Source organism: Daphnia pulex, chromosome 1 (genome assembly GCF_021134715.1).
Source record: "Daphnia pulex isolate KAP4 chromosome 1, ASM2113471v1".
Lineage (NCBI taxonomy): Eukaryota > Metazoa > Arthropoda > Branchiopoda > Diplostraca > Daphniidae > Daphnia > Daphnia pulex.
The window spans coordinates 4,205,863-4,228,823 of NC_060017.1; the positions used below are offsets into that span (position 1 = coordinate 4,205,863).

General features: G+C 41.8%; 2 protein-coding genes across 15 annotated transcripts; both read right to left on the reverse strand.

Annotated features, from left to right (window-relative positions):
* Nucleotides 1-796: 796 nt before the first annotated feature.
* LOC124194504 (elongation factor-like GTPase 1) lies at nt 797-5,542 on the reverse strand. Of its 4 annotated transcripts, XM_046588743.1 has the most exons (13): nt 5,359-5,510; nt 5,198-5,288; nt 5,067-5,119; nt 4,815-4,973; nt 4,595-4,746; nt 4,313-4,520; nt 3,912-4,252; nt 3,655-3,842; nt 3,227-3,535; nt 2,862-3,164; nt 1,913-2,798; nt 1,651-1,835; nt 797-1,061 (listed from the first exon to the last, which is right to left on the reverse strand). In XM_046588743.1, exons 4-13 carry the CDS (start codon nt 4,967-4,969, stop codon nt 873-875), a joined length of 2,916 nt encoding a protein of 971 aa, XP_046444699.1. In that variant the 5' UTR covers nt 4,970-4,973; nt 5,067-5,119; nt 5,198-5,288; nt 5,359-5,510; the 3' UTR covers nt 797-872. The 4 variants fall into 4 exon arrangements, with proteins under 4 accessions (XP_046444699.1, XP_046444682.1, XP_046444692.1 ...); XM_046588726.1 differs by lacking the exon at nt 5,067-5,119 and having other exon boundaries at nt 5,198-5,293; nt 5,359-5,542; XM_046588736.1 differs by lacking the exon at nt 5,067-5,119 and having other exon boundaries at nt 5,359-5,509.
* Nucleotides 5,543-5,952: 410 nt separating this feature from the next.
* Nucleotides 5,953-16,363, reverse strand: LOC124194520 (mucin-5AC-like). 11 transcript variants are annotated; one of them, XM_046588818.1, is made up of 13 exons: nt 15,999-16,333; nt 14,134-14,269; nt 13,885-14,046; nt 13,403-13,644; nt 12,943-13,013; nt 12,760-12,870; nt 12,590-12,692; nt 12,343-12,501; nt 12,124-12,249; nt 10,633-12,052; nt 10,227-10,537; nt 9,932-9,986; nt 5,953-9,739 (listed from the first exon to the last, which is right to left on the reverse strand). In XM_046588818.1, the coding sequence occupies exons 2-13, from the start codon at nt 14,204-14,206 to the stop codon at nt 6,771-6,773; spliced, it is 5,802 nt and encodes a 1,933-aa protein (XP_046444774.1). In that variant the 5' UTR covers nt 14,207-14,269; nt 15,999-16,333; the 3' UTR covers nt 5,953-6,770. The 11 variants fall into 11 exon arrangements, with proteins under 11 accessions (XP_046444774.1, XP_046444735.1, XP_046444765.1 ...); XM_046588779.1 differs by having other exon boundaries at nt 5,953-7,966; nt 8,021-10,537; nt 15,999-16,361; XM_046588809.1 differs by lacking the exon at nt 9,932-9,986 and having other exon boundaries at nt 5,953-9,836.
* Nucleotides 16,364-22,961: the final 6,598 nt, after the last annotated feature.

Consider the following 22,961-nt stretch of genomic DNA (forward strand, 5'->3'; position numbering starts at 1 on the left):
TATCAATCATATTAACATTCTTAATTTTAAGGAAAGTTTTAGCCGATTAAATTTTAGCTTGATTTGGAACATGGGAGCTTTGATGTTTAGCTTGATATAAGGCACTCATACTGTTATGGCCGATGCTTTCTTTGTGCACGTACCTACTGGTTGATTTAAATTATTTAATGTAATGTATAATCCCTGGGCCATTACCTAATATTTTATTATTTAAAAATATCACCATAACGTGCTGCTCTATGTCTTTCATTAGTTTAATTATCGTAAAATGCGCATTAAAAAATACAGGGGTAGTGGCGAAGAAATCGAATTTGATTGCCCCCCTTCCTCCTTTAATGCCTCATCATAGCGGGAGACAACGAAAAATGGCGGCAATCTCCGTCAATTTGGACCTCTGTGGAGAAAAGGAAAACTTCGTTTCGCAAGATGTTTCGCTCTTTAGTATGCCCTCCGGCATTTGGTCCCGCGAAACGGTCCCAAAATTTTGGTCCGTTTCGCACAGCTTTTCCGCATTTTAGGCGTTTCGCGTTTCGCGTTTCGCGTTTCGCTTTCGCAGTTTAGGGACGCCCGAACTTTCGGCCTTTTGCGAGAACTGTGGGCATCTAACGCGGGGTTGCCAAATTCTCTTTGTATAAATCAACTCCGGTCCGGAAACCGGAATCCGGATACGCACAACGCACGCAATCGATGACCATATCTCTATAACTATAACAATGCAAAAATCGGCAAAAATAACATTAATTCGTCTTATCCTGGTTCGTACAAGGGGTCTCTTTTATAATCAGAAAATCAGAAACCCAATTCCAAAAAATTTTATTATATAATCTCCTTGTTACTCAACAGAACAGTACACAATTAATAATTAATTAAAACTATACTTTCCGAGATAGAGTGCGTTGTTTCTCGGCGAACTCTACGACCTTTTCAGATACTGCCAATCCTTTGCGGCGCCGTACTGAGTTCATATAAATGTGAGCACGATTAACGGAATCTCCTTTATCACCGTACAACTCCAGCTCTTCATCGGTGGTGGGAACCCAAAACGGATCAATATCAATCACCTAATAAAAGAAAGGACATTTGAATTTTTTTTTCGATTACAATACGTTAAGGAAATGAATTATATCTATTATCTATTTTTTAAATATTACAACAGCTTTAAAATCAATATATGGGTTGGATTGTTAAAAATTTGAATGAGAGCATACACAACTACAAACTACAACACCAAATACGTTTAAGGTAAGAAAAGATTTTAAAAAGTATCCTCTAATCACTGCAAATTTGACACTTAAACTTCTGTGGGCTGATCAATCACACCAGTTCCAACAGGCAAACATTTTTTTTCTACATTTTGTATCATTGCAACTGAGGTAGCATAAGCTCTGCGACAATGAAAAGTCGATTAACAATGAATTCTGTTTTAATTTAGTTTGACCAAGACTGACAACTCTGTTCGGGCAATCCACAAACGAGAAGAAAACGAAACATATTTAGGGGAAAAGATAGAGATAAAAAAAGGAATACAAATATTATACATAACTATACATCCATAAAAATCCTAGGTTTAACAGAAAACACACATGTGTTTTAAAGCTGTATTTATTACTTCTAACTTAACCAAGTAGTAACGTTAAATTTTAGCGGTACCTCCCAATGGCTAAAAACCAGCTGATGGCTAGCCAAACCTGACGTTTGCTTGCGTATTTCGTTTGCTAAGTCGAAGGACTCCACGACAGGCAAAACAGCAGTAATACTAAAGGAAGCAGATCCTTCCTCTAGATCTCCATCCAAAATTTTGCCATGGCGCCGACTTAATACCCCATACATTTTACCTACAATTCAAACGTAATATCAGCTTAAAAAATTCAACTCACTTGTAAATCATGAAAAATATTAACATTTCACTTACCAACCACCTCGCCACTGACTTGGATGGAGCAAGTGTACATTGCAGCCATAAGCCGCTGCGGCTGATTCATAAATGCTCGTCTGCATCCATCCTTGACGACTGACATGATCTGGCCAGTGAGTGAGCCATACTGTTGTTGAAGGTTGCTGCCGTCATTGTTGTCATCTCCATTGGATAAGGGTGTGGACGGATGGTTTAGCATGATAGACAAGTCTTCTAGGATGAAAGCAACTCCAAATAAAGGTTCTTCACAGAGAGGTCCAGCTAGAGTTGCTAACTGAAAACCATTGATAACGCTGCTAAGGCACTCCAAAGTTGATCTTTCGACAATAGTTTCGGGTACATTTCTCTTCCATGGATTAGGTAAAGTAATTGGCGAATAGTTAATTAGCACGTTAGGTCCACATCGACGTGGTCCAAAACTGAGAATCTTATCCACGGCATTATCCTTCCAATCACTTCTTTGGAAAGCTTGATCCAGTTCGTCATAGAGTTTGCTAATTTTACTTTGCAATTGTAAGATGAGCTTTTCATTCAATTCGTCTTCGATCGCTGTCGTTTCCAGGGAATTTACGCATCGAGTTTGACTCATGGTTCTAATTATGTCAACGTGCTTTTCTAGCAAAGCGGTGACTTCTTCTGGAAGTGATACGGCTCGTAAACGCATCGAAAATCGCTTTCCTGAAGTATTTACTTCAACGCGGCCAGCGCTGTCATTATCAATGGGTTCCAAAGGGGCCACTATAGTCTCGCGGAATGGAACAATAGGCTGTGATGCATTAATTTCAATTTTTGCATAAGATTCTCTAAGATCTCGGAGACATCGTTGTAAATGGACTTCACCAGCGGTGATTAATACGTGTTCTCCACTTTCTTGCAGTACCACCTGTTATTAAGAAAAGGTTAGACGCACTACACGTTTAATGTTATTGGAAATGAAAGAAGTTACCTGAACGCAAGGGTCAGCTTGGTTTAGAAGTTTAAGACCTTTAATGAGTTCAGGCATTTCACTAGGCCGTGCGGGTTCTACAGCCACGCGCACAATAGGCACAACCATTTGAGACAGTTCAGTGAAGGCAGGACAAGTCAGAGTAGAGCTTAGAGTTCCTGATTTAAGAATATGCTCTTCTAAACCACCTATACCGACCACGCTTCCAGCTGGAGCACTCTCCAAAGTTTCCAGCTCCCGACCCATCATAAGGTACAGATCCCCAATTTTGACACGAGTAACGTGATGGCCGCTTTTCAAATCCTGAATTCATAGAATAATGAAAATGTTAATCATTCTTTCATTTCTATCGCAAATGAACTTACTTTTAAAGTCAAGCTGGGATCAATGTCGCCCTCCGTCGGGCACTCCATGGGATCATACTTTGGACCCAAAACGTACAATTCCTGTCCTTTTTTTAGGGTTCCGCTGAAGACACGGGCGAAAGCAACGAAAACAGGAGCTTCTTCAATTACTTCTTTTGGTTTTACTGGTTCTTCAACTTCACAAACTTTTCCTTGCTCTTGTTGTAGAGTAAGTTCGGCGAGTTTCTGTCTGACTTGCTGCCGGCGAAGTGCAATATCCTCGCAAGTTAAAAGTGTTACTTTACTCTTGGGCAAACATTGTCGATCCACCTAGATTGTAAGCAAAAATTTATCACAGATCTTTTCAAATATTCAATTATTTTACACTATCACACACGTCTAAATTGTTCAAGTTTAATTTAATATTGATTACAGAATCGTTCTTTTACCATTATCATTTTTGAAACAAACGCGATTGCAGGTGCATCGCTGGAAGAAGAACATGCTACGAATGCCTTTTTTAGTTGCTGTGTAGCTTCAGGAAGTAAACAAAATGGTTTTGACAGTGAAGACATAAGCTTTTCAGCTTTCGCATCGGTTATGTCAGACGGACTAGGTAATTTTTCGCAAACCATTCCTTCATGTAATTTCGGATTTAAAAGATTTTTTTTAAATTTAGGAATTGTAAAATGTAATCTATACTTACGAAGTACACTCTCAGATAGCGGAAGCCATTTGCTGAGTATGGCTTGTATTTGCACTTTCGGATCGGAATGCTTGAGATCTCGAGGGGCCATCTGTAACTGAAGACTCTGAACTATTTTCTCAGTCATAATTTTGTCCTTACGCACAACGACTGCATCATAAATGGACCACAAATTCTCTAAAACAACTTGGACAAACAATGGCTTTTTTGCTTTCTCTTGTGCCCCTTTTACAACAGTTTTCGTTTTGGAATTGAAATAGTTATCACCCCACAATGAAAGTTGGAGCTCTTCTTCATGTAGCCCAAGCTTAGAAGCAAACATTCGTGAAAAATCTCGTATTCTACGATTGGAAGAAAAATAAATTAATCAAGCGTATAATAAGGTCATGTCAGAAACCTACGAAAATCCCCAACCATCGGCCGCGCTTGCAAAAACAACATTGCCTTGTTCTGGAGCAAAGTAAATGTTGGAATCGTCTGCTTCTTCTAAGCCGGAGCTGCTATCCGTATTATTTTCTTTTTTACTCATTACATCGATAGTGAAGAGTTCTGCTACTTGAGCGTTTACTTGTTCAAGTAATTGTACCATACGGATATAAGCATCTAAGGCTGGTTAGATAATAAGCTATTAGAAAAACTTGTCACTGATATTTAACTATTTAAGCATGTTTTAAAATACTTACGTTGCATTTTCATTTCTACTATCAAACGATCAATCTTGTTCAACACAAGGACTGGCTTTATGTGTTCAAGCCATACCTGTTTCAACACCACTTTTGTTTGGGCACATACACCTTCAACTACATCTACTACAACAACTGCACCATCACACAACCTTCAGAAAAATTCAAACCAAAATTCAAGCCAAAATTATTAATTTTTTACATTTTTTTAGCATATTACCTCACTGCTGTTGATACCTCTGAAGAGAAATCCACATGCCCTGGGCTGTCAATAAGGTTCACCAAAAATTCTTTATTGTTATGTGTATGTAATAACGAAATACTACTGCTCTTCATGGTTATTCCTCTTTCTTGTTCATCTTTTCTGCTATCCATGTATCTGGAAACATTTCAAAATTAAATCTAGCTGCTATTCTTACAAAAATGTCATTATTTTTTACAACTAAGCAAATTCTAACAACACTATTTATACCTGCGTTATGCACATAATAAAACCAAACGATAACTTAAAGAGAAGTCAGTTTCCTGAAGCATGAATGAAAATCATAACATTTGATGTGGTCAAAGAAATAGAAAACCCAGATAACATTAAAATATTCATACCTCAATTTACCAACCAATTTCTGAGATATGATACCATTGGAGGCAACAAGTGAGTCAGCTAATGTGGTTTTTCCATGATCTACATGGGCCACTATACTGGATGAAAAAAATTTCAAGTTGTGTAGAGATTTATGATTATTTAATATTGTCAAATAACTTACCAGATATTCCTGATATTCAAGGGATTGTTTTGAAGTTCACCTATCCTCTGTCTATTAAATTGCTTCATGGTGCTGAAGGTTCTGGTTTAACAAACTTAGGCACTAGATTACAAGTTTAGAACCATGCAGCTTTACCTAATAACATGCCTGTAGCAGACAGACTAGCAGTAGTACACAATAACACATTACACCACAGCATTACACATAACCGGCGTAACTAAAATGCGCGTACTAAACTTGCGCGGAATTTTTCTGCAACTCATCGGCACGAAATATGAAATGGATTAGACTTGGCTAACGTCCGATGCCAGTTCGATGAAAGGGTGAAAAAAAAATTGTATTATTTTGTTTATTTTACCTGGATATTGAGTGTACTTTATTTATTATTAATTTTTTGGTAGTTTGTAGTTCAACTAAATGTGAATGTGTACCATTTACAAACAATCAGGAAATTTTGCCGAATTGGAAAGGCGATTCGGCAAAATGTCGATTCGGCAGCCCATTTTTTTGCCGAATCGACGAGTTCGGACGTTAGCCAAGTCAAATTTTTAGAAATGAATTTCTAATTTGATGTCTCATTAAGTATGCCGGATGTACCGTTTTATTTATATTGTGTATTATAAAATAGAAAGCTTTGTACCTATACATACAATACCCATGAAGAATTTATGCATTTAACTCGTCCGAAAGTGCACACAAAAGAAAGTAAGATAAAGCACTTACTTCACCATTCTATTTCGTAGTTGGAAAAGCATGAAACTTTTATAGACATGTTGACAATCCTTTTTTAACCTTTCGGCATAGTAAATGTGACTCGGGCAAGTTCGAAATAGTTGTCTCGCACCTTATCGATTCATATATCAAAGATTACACATTTATTCATTGAGGAAAGGCCACAAATACCCGAAGCAAGGGGGAAATTAAATATGATAATGATCATAATAGTTACGCACATTTCCATATATTTATTATATATATTAACTCCAAAGGGAAAAGAAAAGCAATGCTGGAATAGTCTGTGACCTATGTCAGATTCATTTTGTCAAGAATTATAGAAGTGATTGGGAATTATAGAAGTGGAGGCTTACAGATCAATCATAATTTTTTTCGCTTTGTAAATAGGATTTTGGAAAGCAAAGTGAAACAATGAATGTTGGCATCATCAATACAATCAACCATTTAATCGCCAACCATCTCTTTGAGATACATACGATTTTTAAATATAGGAAACCAATTACAATCCTAAAAAAAAGGAACATTCCATTGTTTCACTGCAGCTGGGCTTATGTGTGTAAATCTACTCGTGTATATTATATTAAACCCTACTCTTGTAGAAAATAAAAAATTAATTTCGTTTGCTGCACAATAAGGTAATGCCTGTGGAAGAGCAATAAATGGGAAAATTAACCTCATCAGACGGTAGACAGGAGCTGTGGGTACAGCTTGACCGCTTCATGAGGTACACAAGCGGGTCCGTCCAACGGCCAATTGCAGGCAGTGATGTAGTCATCGTACACAAGGTGAACGGGGCATTTGAAAATGTGAACTGTGTACTGGTGAATCCAGCGATCCCAGTAGCACTCGTAGAACTTTTGACAGTCTGACGGATGACGGAAGAGACCGGCTCGTACACATACCTCCGGGCCCAGCGTCTCGTTTTTGGCCGTCGCTTGGGCGACGGTGATCTTCTCCAAGTATCGGTGACCATATTCAGATCCGCTACTGCCAGTCGAGACTTTTCCGTCGTTTTTGTTCAAGGCGAGGCTGACAGAAGATGCGCTAGAATCAACAAGCTTGACGCTGGGTTGCGCAACGCTGGTGGTGAGTTGTTGGTTTTTGGAATTGACGTTCAATCTTCCCTTGATTCGTTGGCGTGGAGAAGATTTGTAATCACCAGTCGAACCTTTTTGTTCGGTAAGGGCCAGTTCAGTCTCAGTAACTGGACTAACAGTTGCCCACTTGTCTAGAATAGCCGCTTTGTTGGTGGAAGGGACTTTAACGGTGACTCTTTTATCGCCGTATGAAATTTCACCTTTCGTGGAAGAATCTGCTTTCGTTTTTTCGTAATTAACCGAAACGGAATGTGGTGTCGTCGTGTAGGAATTTGATTCACTAGATGCTGATCCTGCTGGCTTTTTGTAATCGGAATCTTGATATTTGGTTGTTCCAACGGTGGCGTAAGTCTTGCCACTCGTGCTGCTGCCAGCGCCTCTCTCTAGCTGAGTACGACTCTTGCCATTCGTTGAACTGTACTCATTGGGAATTCTTTTATTGGTGTCTATTACCTTTTCGTTTGCAGCTGGTGATTTGCTTGCCAAAGGTCTGGAACCAGTATATTTCCCCTTGGATTTGCTGTTGTCTTTTAATCCAAATGTGTCGTCCCCAATCTGGCCGGTCGTCTCGTAATCACTCGGATATCTGGACATGGTCGAATGGGTTGATTTGTTCTTATCATATGATCCTGCACTAGGTCTGACCGACGCTGGATTATATTCTGGTTCAGAGTATTTCACTGCGCCTTTAGATCCACGAGTTCCACCTACTCCGCCTGTACCTCGTGATCCAGCAGATCCACCTGTGCCCCTTGATCCAGCAGATCCGTCTGTACCTTGTGATCCAGCAGATCCACCTGTGCCACGTGATCCAGCAGATCCTCCTGTACCCCGTGATCCAGCAGATCCAGCAGCTCCACCAGTTCCACGGTATCCTTTCTTTCCTTGATCTTCGGTTTCCATAGTGACAACTACTTTAGTTGGAGTCTTGTACACTGATTCTGGTGCATCGTAAACGGGAGAATATTCGTCGATGGAAGCAGAGGCGGTATTGGCCGGGAGTTTTGTGTTAGACGCCCGATAGTCGGAAGCCGTTGAATCGTAAACAGAAATTGGAGACTTATCTGTGTAGACGGAAGGAGAATAAGCCGGAGCAGAAGTAATGGGAGTTTTATACTCGACGGTTTTTTCGGTGTAGGCTAGAGTAGAGTAAACTGGCGCAGCAGTGGTGGAAGTTTTGTACCCTGGAGTTTTTTCAGTATAGGCTGGAGCAGTAGGCTTGGAGTATGCCGGAACGGAGTAAGCCGGAGCAGAGGAGTAAACCGGTGCGGCAGTAGTGGGAGCTTTGTACCCAGTTGTTTTTTCAGTATAGGTCGGAGCAGAGTAAACTGGTGCAGCTGTAGTTGGAGTTTTGTACTCGGGAGCTTTTGTCGTATAGGCTGGGGCAGAATAAACTGGAGTAGAAGTTGTGGGAGTTTTGTACTCGGGAGATTTTTCGGTATAGGACGGCGCTGAGTAAACTGGCGCAGCAGTGGTAGATGTTTTGTATTCGGTAACTTTAGCAGTATAGGCTGGAGCCGAGTAAACTGGTGCAGCAGTAGTAGATGTTTTGTATCCAGGAGCTTTTTCGGTGTAGGCTGGAGCAGAGTAAACTGGAGAGGTGGTAGTGGGAGTTTTGTACTCGGGAGATTTTTCGGTATTAGCCGGAGCAGAGTAAACCGGAGCAGAGTATGCTGGGGCAGCGTAAACCGGAGCAGAGTATGCCGGGGCAGCGTAAACTGGTGAGGTGGTAGTGGGAGTTTTGTACTCAGGAGCCTTTTCGGTATAAGCTGGGGCAGTGTAAACCGGAGCAGAGTATGCCGGGGCAGCGTAAACTGGAGAGGTGGTAGTGGGAGTTTTGTACTCGGGAGCTTTTTCGGTATAAGCCGGAGCAGAGTAAACCGGAGCAGAGTATGCTGGGGCAGAGTAAACCGGAGATGAATACGCTGGGGCAGAGTAAACAGGAGAAGAGTACGCCGGGGCAGAGTAAACTGTCGAAGCAGTAGTAGAAGAATCATACTCGGGAGCTTTTTCGGTGTAAGCTGGGGCAGAGTAAACCGGTGAAGAGTATGATGGAGCGGACGGAGAGTAGACTGGCGCAGCAGTAGTAGAAGTTTTGTATTCGGGAGCTTTTTCGGTGTAGGCTGGAGCAGAGTAAACTGGTGCGGCAGTAGTAAGAGGTTTGTATTCACGAACGCTTTCCGAATAAGCTGGAGCGGAATAGGCTGGAGGGGAGTAGGACGGAGTGGAATAGGCTGGAGCGGAGTAGGACGGAGCGGATTGAGAAGAGTCGGCTGGGGCAGAGTAAACGGGATTGTAGTCCTGATCGGAAGGCTCTGGAGCGGAGTAGGTTGAAGAGGTGTAAGTCGGAGAGGAATACGTTGGAGCGGAATACGTTGGAGCGGGGTAAGCCGGGGCGGAGTAAGCCGGGGCGGACTTGGTCGGCACGGAATAAGCCGGAGCGGGCTTGGCCGGTTCGGAGTAAGCCGGGGCAGAGTAAGCCGGAGCAGAGTAAGCCGGGGCAGAGTAAGCCGGGGCGGTCTTGGTCGGCTCGGAGTAAGCCGGGGCGGACTTTGTCTGCTCGGAATAAGTCGGGGGCTTGGCCGGTTCGGAGTAAGCCGGAGCAGAGTAAGTTGGGGCGGTCTTGGCCGGTTCGGAGTAAGCCGGGGCAGAGTAAGCCGGGGCAGAGTAAGCCGGGGCAGTGTAAGCCGGCGCAGAGTAAGCCGGCGCAGAGTATGCCGGGGTGGAGTAAGCCGGGGCGGTCTTGGTCGGCTCGGAATAAGCCGGGGCGGTCTTGGCCGGTTCGGAGTAAGCCGGGGCAGAGTAAGCCGGAGCAGAGTAAGCCGGGGCAGAGTAAGCCGGGGCGGTCTTCGTCGGCTCGGAGTAAGCCGGAGCGGGCTTGGCCGGTTCGGAGTAAGCCGGGGCAGAGTAAGCCGGGGCAGAGTAAGCCGGGGCAGAGTAAGCCGGCGCAGAGTAAACCGGCGCAGAGTAAGCCGGGGCGGTCTTGGTCGGCTCGGAGTAAGCCGGGGCGGTCTTGGTCGGCTCGGAGTAAGCTGGAGCAGAGTAAGTTGGGGCGGTCTTGGCCGGTTCGGAGTAAGCCGGGGCCGAATAAGTTGGAGCTGAATAAGCCGGAGCGGAATACGTTGGAGCGGTGTAAGCCGGAGCAGAATATGTCGGTTCGGAGTAAGCCGGGGCGGAATATGTCGGCTCGGAGTAAGCCGGAGCGGAGTAGACTGGAGCTGAATAAGCCGGAGCGGAGTAAGACGGTGAGGGTACATATTTTCCATCCGATGTATGAGCCGAGTCGTATTTTCCATTTTCAACAGTCCTATCTGGGCCACGAATTTCACCGTTGCCTGGTTGTTTGACTATATAAAAAAAGAAACAAAAAACAAACAGTTAATTTTGCATACAAGAGACAAAAATTCAAATCAATTCTGTTGATTGTTGAAAACGCATTTACCTAGGTAATAAGGAGTATTGGCCACCTCATCCTTGGTAGACTTATCATAAGTGCTAGTTTCTTTGTAGCTGAAAGAGTTGTCCGGTTTGGAAGGTCCTACAGGGCCGGAAACTTTACCGGATTCACCGTATTTGTTATCAGTTTGGGAATAGCTAGCCAGCTGGGCGTTATTGATAGCTACAGCAGTTTCGCGATTCCCAGCTGAGGCATATGAACCATAAGGATCAGATGATCCAGACACTGCAAGGGAATCTGTATATTTCTGCGACTGATAACTGCCCGTCGATGCCCCACCTTCGTATTTGACAGCTTTCGAATAGGATGGCGTGGTTGTAGTCGTTGTATATTGCTGGTCACCGGAGTAAGCGGGGGAGGCGACAATGATGCGCACAGGGTTGGATTCACCGGCTATGGTGGCGGCAGGAATAGCCAGGACAACTTTCGTCTGTTGTTTTCCTGAGTAAGAGCCCTGCGATGGTTCCTTGACGACTAGTCCAGCCGATTGGCAATCACCGCAACCGGAAGAGACGACAGATTCACCGTAGTACGTCGGTCGGGGATCCTTGTAGAGACCTTCTCCCGTCACCAACTTGCCACTCAGATATCCTGGACTTCCCATAGGGATGGCGGCCGGTTTCTTCTCCAGTGGTTGCTTCAACTTGACGGCGTTGGCATTGCTGGAACTGCCGACGGCCCCTCCAGAGCACTGAGGAACCAGCCACGGCCAGTTGCACAACAAATTTTCCTCGTCAAAGAGGAGCCCAAATGGACAACGGAATTCGTATTGGGTGAAGGTGACACCGTCCTTGGCGTAGTCGCGACAGGCGAAGAACCAGCGACAGTTTTCAGGATCGGCAAAGTATCCCTCGCCTGGGCAGACGAATTTGTTCATGGGAACTGGGCGAATCTCGCTGGATCCTCCGCAAGGAGCGGCCTGGGACGGCCAGGTGCAGACTTCCCACTTCTCATCAAAGACTAATCCTTCCGGGCAGTCGTACTCGAAAACGGTGAAATCGTCCACGTACTGGTCGAATTTGACGCAACGGTAGAAACTTCCGCAATCCTCCGGATGGCGGTAATAGCCTTGACGGGAGCACTGCAGACTGCTCTCCAGCGGCTGGCGGACGACGCTGGTCTCGCCGGAACGGGCGACGATGCGGACGATCCGGTAGGGTGAAGCTCGGACACGGTCGTTGTACAACGGGCTGGACAGGGTGGTGGCAACAGAAGAAAGATCGTCCTGCAGGGATTTGGCCAGCTGACGCCTGGTCCGATTGCCAGATTCTTGGTTGAGAAATTGTTCGTAGTAGATTTGAGTCATGGATGGAGAAACGGGCGTTTCTGATTGGCTGGGCTTCTCGTCAATATTGCCGGGCATGATTGCCACTCCAGCGATATCGCGCAAAAGGAAGTACTTGGCCTGTATTTGTAATGATTATTAAGGCTGTATACAATGGACGGAAATGACTAGAGTGGCTTTGAGTGGTTTACCTTGATCATAGCGGCCATTTCGTCATCAAAGGCAATCCAATCTCCGTCTTGGGAGTAAGCATATGTACCTGTCAAATCATCGTCTCTCTCTATCGTCCAATTGCCTTTCTTCAAGATCGAGTGCAGCTATTTGACAGACAACAAAATACATGCAAAGAAATGGAAATTGACACATTTTTACGATGAGAAACCGGAAAATGAGAGAAAGTGCATGTTTACCTGTTCCATGCTGATTTGAGTGGGGCCTTGGGCAATCTGGGATCCGGGTAGGTTTTGTTTGGCATCTCTCAGAAGAAATTGGAGGGCGAATGTGGGTACGGCTGCCACTACACGATCGGACGATACACCCAGGCTTGTCACAAGATCCAATACAGAATCCTTCACAATTATCATAAAAGCATAAAAATGAAATAAAGAAAGATAAACTTTTGTATTCAATTATTTTATTTCAAGTTGTGTATATTACCGTATTCAGGATATCGGAGATTCCCATAAGGCGGCTGTGGTGGTAGGTTGCGTTGGATGCGTCCTCTATGTTATGGGTGGAGACGACGAATAAGTCGACCGTTCTGTAAAATAAATATCATTCGAACATTAGGTAAAATACGAATTCAATATTTCTGGCTGTGAATTTACCTCGCTAAAGGCTTGAGATCGAATCCTTTCACCAGCTGTTCCGGTGAAGTCGGCAGACGGAGTAGGATCAAAGGTCGCATCGCATCAATTTCCATATCGTCAGCGATTGTGCTTTAATGAATTTCAAAAAATAAAATAGATGAATCAATGTTACTGGAAGGACAATTCAAGAGGAAAGTCTACCTGTTGATGTGGGTGGTGGAAATTGGTGTGTTGGTGACGATCACTTTCTCTTGTAGAACAGCGTGCAAATCCTTCACGTAGACACACAAAATAAACAATTCAATTTACAGTAACTTAATCAAAGAGTAGTAAATTATTAATTATAATTGTAATTCATTTAAAGGGTTGATATCAAAGTATATACCGTGTGATAGTTAAATGAAATAGGTCAAGTAAATTGACCAAATTCTGAAGCTAAAATAAAAAAAGCTTTTCAATTTCGCGCTACAATCGCCAAAGGCTCTTAATTTACCTCATTTCAACAAACCCAGGATTATAAGTTAAGATTCAAAGAAAAGAAAACACTATAATAATTCACGTCAAAAAAAAATTAACGCAACCGTAAAAGAAAAGTAAAGTTCTAGATTACAAATAATAAAAAGTCAGCTCTAGTGTGTATAAAATAATCGAGTTGACATACCTTCATGAAAAGAACAAGGTTGGCTTTATCTTTCTTGGAATTTTCGTCGGTGCTGGGTTGTTGCCAATGGATTTCCACGCCTTCGATAAGTAGGTCGTCAATCATCCGCGCCACACCGCCAACAATCGAGTGGACGGAAGAGTCGGCGGAAAAGTCTCGGGCCGACACGGCCAGCGAAAGGACGCGGCGCATTCGCCCACCATTTCGGGAGCCACTAATCGTTTTCAAGTACGCAACTATTTCTGTGAACGATAAAGAAAAAAAGGAAAGGTGTTAATGATGCTACGTTGTGTCTACCTTCTCTGTTCACGAGTTAGACAAGTCGCCGGGGCCCAGGCGTCGCCCATTTTTGGCGTCTTATAAAGTCACGTTAATATCATGTCGTGACACTCTCTTTAGCCTGAGCCGTGAGTCACTGGATCTCTCTCGGCGATGATGTAACCACTACCTCACTAATAATAACCTATTCGAAATTGAATTACCTTCGTTTAACGCAAAGTCCGTACTGTTTTGCGTGATATTCACGACGGATGGAACGACTAGATGAGAGCAACGGCAGGCCAGGTCGTCATTCTCCAAGTTGTTGATGGAACTGTCGGTGTAGCACAGGATGAATCGATTCGGTTCTTCTATTCCGCTGCAATCTTTTTTTATTTCAATTTTTAAAAAATGGTAATGAGCATTTGAGAGAAAGAAGAATCAAAGTTTCAATAGAGAAAGTAAATTATTACCTGAAGATGAGGCGACAACAGATCCCAGGAAAAGACAACCGATCAAAACGCAAACAAAGTGAGAGTTGTCCATCTCTCCGTTCTACTTTGATATACGTGAGCTTTTGCAACACAAGTTAATTGTCTTTGCAGTGGCCTGCCAAATAGAAATGCAAATGCTAAGGTTACACAACAACAAGGTTATCGTGCAATTTCTAGGAATTTCCATATACAGAAGCAAATCCATATCTAAATAGGGCATTCCCAATCGGAATAACTGTTGTTTGTAACAAACGACCTTGCAATGTCGTTCATTTTTTTCGGGGGAAAATTTACATATTTTCTCGTTGGCTTTTTTTTTTTTATGTCGGAAGATGTGATAACTGACCCCATCAAATCTTGGTCGTTCATCGGCCTTTGTACTAATACTTGTGGTTGAAAACATGGCATAGAAATAAAAGTCGATGTTGTCGAGTCGAGAACTTGGGCACTACTGAGCAGACGACACCACGTGTCTGTAAGAACAAGTGATCGTTTACAGGGGATACAAAGAAAGTGAAGGCAGGGTAAGGAAAAATTACCGCCAAAACTGTCATCCACATTGGTATACCCGGTAAACGATATTTTCTACCTGCGGCCATAATTTGTGCGCGCGTGTTTCTTTTTGATTCGAAATAGCTTACACGCTTCAGCCTACAGGATGATATAATAATGGCGTCTGGAAGTGGTTGAACCAAACGCACTTTCATATTGGCTAAAAGTATGCCTCACAGCTAGTTCGTCCTTCACTGTAAAATAACAGCAGACGCGCTTCCCAAATATAATAATGACCTGATAACAAAAATCGTGCCAGCTACGCCTACAACAGCACCGTCAAAAGAAATTATTTTCTTTTCCCGACCGCGCATTCCCTTTCGTTTTTTCGTCTGGAAAAAAGGAATTTTACTTTTGATTTGATTGTCCAACGATATAGTTGAGAATTTCTCAGCGTTTAAACGGTAGCGCATGCAAATTCCCGAAGTTGTGCATCTCAACTGTTTGAAAAAAAAAAAAATACAAAAAAGTTTTTTCTCGTTCAATTTTAGAAATCGGCGTTTGAAATATTTCGATTGGAGCCAAACTGAAAGTCGGTGAACGCTAAACACTTTCTACTCAAGATTTTGGGATAAAGAAGAGGAATTGCTCTTCTTGGCTAGCTAGCCCTACACTTATAAAATGTATATGCCATCGCATATACAAGTTGTAACTATATAGTGTACAAGTTGTAGCTTACACTGCCGGTATCCAGGTCAGCGAGTTCCAAGTACGTTGGCCAATATTTCTCGTGCAAAACGACTGGGGGGGAAAAAGTTCTATGTGAAGGTCTATCATATCACATGTACAAGAGCAGCTCGGCAGTTGCTTATGGCAGATGATGGCAGCTAGTAGAAAACTGGTCCAAGGTTGTTGTATATAACTTGCCAGTTGCATACTGTATTACCTTTAGGATGACTAGCTGCGTTCGAGACTGCTGCTGCTGGTGCAAACGCGAAAAGGGGAGAGGTCGCTCACGATCACATTCCAGTTTGGCTTCAAGAATTACCGACGAATCATTCCTTTCTAGGTCCCTTGGCAAATTTCACGAACCCGCGATAGAGTTGAGTCAAAGACCGGTTTGGGTTTCCCTCTTGTATTATTATTGTTATCGCTCTATAGAAGCTTGTTTTTTTGTTTTAAAGAGTTTGTTGGCTCTCGACGCTGGTTGACAGAAATCTCGAGTGTGATGAAATTCGACTCTTGGCCAACGAATAAGATACAGCAACAAAGCGCTTTCACATGAATCAACCGCCCCATTGATGATTGACAAGACACAGCAACAAAGTTGTAACAGCGCAGCAGAGACTTACCCCGAACGAATGTTGTGTGAGAATCAATTCAGCTCCGATGGTGAGCGATTTAGCACGGGCTCACAAGAGCGACAGATGTGGAGAGTGCAAATTAAAATTGTGTGAATAGACGAATATGTTTCAGGTGCTGCTTTCGTGAGTGAGAGAGAGAGATATCCCGGCAAACGGCTAGCGATCAAGGCTCTCCCCGTCGTTTTGAAATGCTGAGGGGGCAATCCTTTTAGTGATCCAACCGACGCCAAGACGAGGGAACTTGCGTGAACAACTGAACGGTGAACGAGTCACAAGCGCAACATATACTGCCTGGCAAGAAGCGAAAGGGTTTCTGAGCATGGGCACAGTAACTGTGCCCTGGTTTAAAAGGTAGCGCTTTTGGTTCAAGCCCTGCCCCCTTTTTGTTGGCTGGCTTTTGTGTGTCTATTGCGACAAGCCAAAAGTTCCACTTTTTCCACCTTCACTTTCCAAAGGCGTTAAAGAAACGCCAACCAATGTGTAGTACTACAAGGTGCTCCTGCCAAATCATCAACATTTCAGCTCATAAGCCTAAAAAGATAAAAAACCTAGACTCGTTTTATTTCGTGGATTTCATACGAAAATATTTGATTCCCAGCGTACAATTTAGAAAATGTAGTCAAAAATATTAAATGGATTGATTAACGTTCATTTTCTCAACATCAAGAAATACTTGATTGTTGGAGGATCAATGTAAAAGCTGATGGCTACTACACGGATCTGTTATTTGTCTGATTGTGACGTTGACCCTTTTGTATACCTGCGGTCTTAATAGGATGATTATTATAAAGCAGATAATTAGAGCGTTAATCAAACTATTGATTTTACTGCGATTGAGATGTTACGAAGAAAGAAAAACTTATAAAATGTAATATAATCGGACATGTTATAATTTGGAATGAAGGCAAATGAAAGTCATCCAATTTCGTTGATAAACATAATCCAGATTCTGCGTTCGTCTATTGCGACATTTGCCATCGGCTGTGGGCAATCTGACAATAATTGCGTTGCACACCCGGCACCCGGTGCAACAACTATACTCGACATCGAGTTATTCCAGCAGCTTTTGGCCGCGGCCTTATTTGCTCGACGCCGTCCACTACACTACTATACTACATTGGTGAGAAAATCAATGTGAAAACAAACGACTTGTGTTATACATACAAGAGACAACTTCCATGTTTTTCATGCTTGTCAAGATATATGCAGTAAATGTTTATTTGATTCCACGAAATCACTTTTATTTTCAAAAGTGTGTACAATTTCTTTATTACATATTTGTCCTTTTTCCTTTACACACTCAGGGTCAGAATTATTTTTCTCTTTTGTCATAAAAATTAATGTCGCTGATGCGGATGATTCGTTTATTGTGTTATCGTGAATGCCGCCGTTAATATCGACGAAAGTCGCCAGATTTTTTGCTGTTGTTGTTGTTGTTGTTGTTGTTGTGGGTTTTTTTCGTTAGATTTTCCCCGTGCATAACGTGTTGGGTACGCACTTGGCCGCTTACATGTGTTTATAACGATAGTTCTACAAGTGTTACCACATATAGGTTACCTTGACTATTTGGCAAATCATCAAGAGCAACTTGTTGGATTTCGTTTTTCCTTTATTTGTCATTTTCCTTTCTATATGCAGCGCTCGAGTATATATCGTTAAAGCAAATATGAAACTGGCGCCAGGGAAAACTGAATCCTATATCAACATTCCATAGTCCGATTGTTGGTTGCTACAGCATTTTGCGCAAGAATTTTAACGATACAGAAAAACGATCTGGAAAAAACCGCTCCTATAAGATTGTCGACACAAAATTAACGTCAGCAAATGCAACACACACAAAAAACTGCATGTTAGGTGCCAAAAGAAATCATGCGCAGTCAAGTTGTGTTGTTGACGAGATGCCAAGCGAAATGTATAACAAATGAATGTCGCTTGTAAGCAACAAAAAACTTGTAAAATTCACTTCTTTATTTCAATAGCCATCAAAAATTAGAATCGATCTGAATTATTTTTGGTTGGGACCCTTTAGACTATCCGCATTATTTAAGCTATCTATATAGCAACATCAAGAGAGAAATGAATTGAAATCCTAAACGGATAAAATTCTTCTCTGTATATGTAATTCAAGTCTCTTTTGACTTGACAGCCATCAGAACAACAAGGAATGAATTTCCACGACGGTGAACAATAACTCGTGATGGGGCTTTTGCTTCCAACATTGCAAAAAGCCATTTGAAAAAAAAACTACTATAAAAAGCCGCAGTCGTGTTGCGTGTTTCCTTTCCATTGAAACCGAAATTGAAACATTTTCTCCCCCGGCCCCCATCTCTGGTTTTTAACGCTAAGGTTGACGACTTTGAAAATGATTTTTTAAATCATTCTTTATTGCGTGTTCAGTATTTTTCACGAAGTATTGGAGATTGGATGGGATGATGCAATCTTATGAAAGATGCATTTGGCCTACTGAGAGGCTGTATTTTTATATCACAATTGCTAATAATTCTGTCATAACTCTTATATCTCTACTATCTACAAAACAATTACACTTAGAATAGTTTAATTAAATCCAAAATAATTCATATAACTCAATTTTAGGTTGACCCCTGGTTAGTTCACAAAAAAAAAAATAGCTGTACATTCGTCATTCAGGTCATTTTTATTATCCATCGCAATGCACCGTCGTAATTTTTTGTTTGACGTTCTACTTTTGACTTTTTTTTTTCTTTTCTCTAAGTAAGAACGCCGCAAGTTCCTGCAATTTGCACGCAGATGAATTCATGGTGATTTCTGCACCGATCACGCCCAAAACGGATATGGATAAGGTTCTGACTCATACGTATTTGTCCAATAGAAGGTTCAACATAAAAAGACAGGCTTGCTATATAGCTGCTATGTGTGTGTGTCTTAGATTACAGTGCGATTTTGGTGCAATCTCATTTCACGAATAATATCAAAGCTGTCCGATCCAATAGATTATTATCTGAGAACTCTTGAGGGCTATAGACATTATTATATCTTAAAGTATCAAAAGATGACCCGGAAACAATATTAGGCTCAACTTGCACAAGCAACTGCAATCGAACTGCAAGGAAAATTGAAATATAAAAATTTAAAAATAACTTAAATAATAATGAGGAGAAAGAGTGTTCAACAAATTTAATCGGCAGCAAAGGGGTGAATTAAATTTAAAAATAAAATAAAATAAACTATTGGTGCACGCCTAAAATAGTATACAGCATACACTATAGAAGCGAGAGATCATTTGTCTTGATTCTTGATCCAATTAACTAATAATTATCACATAATCGAGTCAAAAATGATTTTCTGGGTCTTGTTATAATAGCAGGTAATTGAAATTATTTTCCACAAAAGGAATAGAATGAAATGAAGAGTCTCAACTGCTAAGTAGAAATCTGGAGCAACGAAATTACACGGCAAGTTTGTTTTAGGGTCGGGTGTATATAAAAACATGTAAAGTCGACAGACGAAAAAAGATCTCTTGTTATATTATTATTCTCGCGGAGCGGTATAGAAGCGTGCAGTATTAAAAACGTGCGTTACTATCTCCCCCCAGCAAAGGTTGTCGAATCACCTGGCGGAGAGCAGCAGCAGCAAGCAGCGCAGGCCTCACATCAGCAGTAGGTATACGAAGCGATATTGAATTTTAAGTTGTAACTCGTGCCGAGAAGGAAAAGTAGGATACATTACCAAGCATTTGGTCTATGGCAGCTCAACGATATTGGCTGGCTAAAAATTTCTACCGCCACTGCGGCGACGATCCGATCCAAATTGGCATTTGCTCAAGTCAATTTCTCTTTGTCTTTTTTTGTTTCCCCTCCCTCTCTCTCCCTAGAGCATATCTATCTCAAGGGTATTTCAATACAACAATCGGCCTTATATATATATATACGTATATATTTATTTATTTATGTGAGTAAAGAAATGGAAGCCTGTGGGACCGCCTGGTGCACACGAACGCGGAGGTAAAATAGTGTGCGCCTTCCATCGCACCAGGAAAGTGAAAGTGACGGTTTGGCAGCAAATCAAAACACCGAAAATGAATGCGCTTGCCAATTAATAGTTATATTAGAGAACCATCGGCCGGCCAATAACTTGACATTGCATATCGTGTTCACTTTTATTTGTCAGTCGAAAGTTGAGATCTACTTTTAGGAGTCATCCACCCACCCATACACATTCCGCTATCCAAACTGAAATATCCATCGATTCAAAGATGATTTTGAATTTCAATGAAATTTATCTTAGCTTATACCACGTAATAACAGAATGGATCATCTGTCGTTTGAATATTCAAATGAAAGACCATGAAGAAATTGTCAAGGCTTTTATTTATCGATGCAACGATAAACGAATTCCTCTCATAGCTCAGTCTGTCACAATCTGAATCTGACAGGCTGCTGTCGATTCTTTATATACATAAACATGCATACACACAAGCAGCCATCGAAAAAATTCTTGAGTGCAGCATATACGTTTAAAGACACTAAAAAAAAGTCGACTCAAAGTCCAAAAGGCAAACAACATTGTCTACGTCACCAAGGCCGCTTGGGTGTTGATTGGTTCGGTCAGGACTGTCGTGACCCAGATAACGTTGAACGGGCAACCCAAGTGATATTGATGCGAGTACCGGTGCCAGAGCCTATATGAATATGGCTGCGATTGTAACAGCAGCAAGGACCTTGAATGGATCTTTTAGCTATTCTATATAATCTCATCATTTTCTTTTTGGCAACTAATGTTATTATGGACGTATTTTTATTTGATTTTTTCTTTTCTTTTTTTCTTTTTTTTTCAACCGAAATGAGCCAGTTTCCGATAGTCAAATCGAGCCAATCATAACCCAAAAGAAGCCTGTCATATTCAAACTGGTTTCAGCCGGCCTTCGGACAGTTATAATACTGCTGCTGCTGCTGTTGCAAAGGCCGATTGCTTGGGTCAATGTCACTCATCAGCAGCAGCACAGCCCTCTTTATTCAGCTCAAACTTGTTTAGAGAAATTTCAGAAGTTGCCTAGTTGGGTTACTTGTGTCAGCTACTGTGCGCTGTTCTATTTCTCGCTATACATATGTACTCGACCAGCTTTTTTTTACTCTTGACTTATTTGCGAGCACGCTGGAAAATTTAGAATTGCATCAAATGCTCTCAAATAATGAACGGGTCCGTCTACGTCATCCAAGTTCGTTTATTTATTGATAAGCGTCCGAGAAATACTCGGAAATTCAACATCGCTGAACATCGTTTATTCATTAAAGAAAAAGTTGGCCTAGTCGCTAGATATTTAATTTATGCTAAAGGCTATGCTTTCATGTTTAATGATGAAAGAGCTAATAGTATCGTACGATATAAAAAAAACCACTTATGGCATAAGAAATTTTGGCCCATATCACCATTTCCATTCCATTATAATATTAATCAGCTCTTGAAAGAAAAGTGAAATCCTATACATACGTTGTTAGACCTAAAGAAATTAGGCTTATAAGAAAGCGGGTTCGTAATTTAAAACATTGTGTGATTTATAATTTAAACAGTCCGATTACACTCGGTCAAAAGTCTTGCACCTCAACCACCCGTGCCACCGCTTTGTTCTCGGTGTATATCTTCACGCCGCTCTCGATGTCAAATTCGTGCATGTAATCTAAGTAATAAGTAAAGTGAGCACGATAGGATTTCTTTTCTACACGCTGAACGCTTGAGCTACGTTTCAGACACGAGCATTAATGGTGGACAATTACGTTAAAATCCACTTCTTTTACTACCCCGAAAGGAGTCAAAGGTGAGAGAGCAACTCCACCCTGGCGCATAGCTTGCTAGTTGCAGTCGACTCGTTTGCATTGCAGCCATTTTTTAAAATCAAATATTTGTTGTTCCACTCGAGTGATATTCGAATTTTATCTTATTGGCACATTCCGCTCCAATGAATAAATTTACCAAAAAAAGAAGAAAAAAAAATCCGATATTCCCGGTATGTCCATTATGTGAAGCACGTACGCCCATTTCATTTTTTCCCAATAAACGATTCCATTTCACGTTTGTACTATGGCAGTGATGAGAGTGTTCTGGATCGAAAAACCGAGTTTCCAGGTGCCACCAAGACGATTGCTGGGGTTTGCCGTGATATTATTCCCGAGGTTTTCAAAGTACTACTGGATGTCAGCCAAATTCCGATGCCGATGTGAGCCAAAATGTTTCCTACTGTGCTCCGGGGTCTTATACTTGGCTCACTTTTCAATTCACATCTATCCCCATATGAAGACTGCTGCTACGCCACAATAATCTGGGGCAGGCGGACGTAGCATTGCGTAAATTCGCCCTAAGAATTCGAAACTGGCCTTTTACCTTCAAATGCGGTCGTGTTTCTAGAAAGAGAGAGAGTGGTAAAGAGCAATAGGGAGAGGGCCCAAGCAGTAAAGGAGGGGAGGTGACATCGGTGTCCGTTTCTAGGTGAATTGTAACACGCTCGCGGCTCTGGATGGGAAGTTGGGCCACTATGCACTCACTATTCCTCTATTGCCGCACATTGTTTTTGTTTTGTTTTCCAGTGAGAAAGTCCAATTAAAAGGGTACATACATGTACTGTTAGATTGGAAAACTCGAGCTTGAATTCGACAAACATTTGAATTGTTACCAACTATTTCGTACCCATCTACACCAGTGATTTAGCACTCTGAGCAACTCGGTGGGTTTTTTTTAAGCAAGGCAATTGAAATGAGGTGCCCTTCGCGCAATTAAACTTCATTTCTACACCGACGACAAAGCAAACAACGAAAATGTCAAAAATGTAGGCTCTTCTTTTCTAAGGATATGCCCACTAAAACTACAACCAGTTTTTGGAAGCTCAAATCCCTTTGGGTTCAACAAAGGTCCCAACCAATTCCTTGTATGTTAATCACTCCAATGTTTCGCATTCCGCAACCTTCAATGACATTTTCC

What these genes read in the sequence shown, in the direction of transcription:
- LOC124194504 (XM_046588726.1), bottom strand. Translation starts at nt 5,426, where the DNA reads ATGAAGCAATTTAATAGACAGAGGATAGGTGAACTTCAAAACAATCCC. An exon ending in TTGTTTCAAAAATGATAATG is followed by an intron (nt 3,536 to 3,654) that starts GTAAAAGAACGA and finishes CTTACAATCTAG; the next exon opens with GTGGATCGACAATGTTTGCC. An exon ending in TGGTTTTTAGCCATTGGGAG is followed by an intron (nt 1,062 to 1,650) that starts GTACCGCTAAAA and finishes TTCTTTTATTAG; the next exon opens with GTGATTGATATTGATCCGTT.
- LOC124194520 (XM_046588751.1), bottom strand. Translation starts at nt 14,206, where the DNA reads ATGGACAACTCTCACTTTGTTTGCGTTTTGATCGGTTGTCTTTTCCTG. An exon ending in ACCTTGTTCTTTTCATGAAG is followed by an intron (nt 13,014 to 13,402) that starts GTATGTCAACTC and finishes GTCTACGTGAAG; the next exon opens with GATTTGCACGCTGTTCTACA. An exon ending in TCCACCACCCACATCAACAG is followed by an intron (nt 12,871 to 12,942) that starts GTAGACTTTCCT and finishes AATTCATTAAAG; the next exon opens with CACAATCGCTGACGATATGG.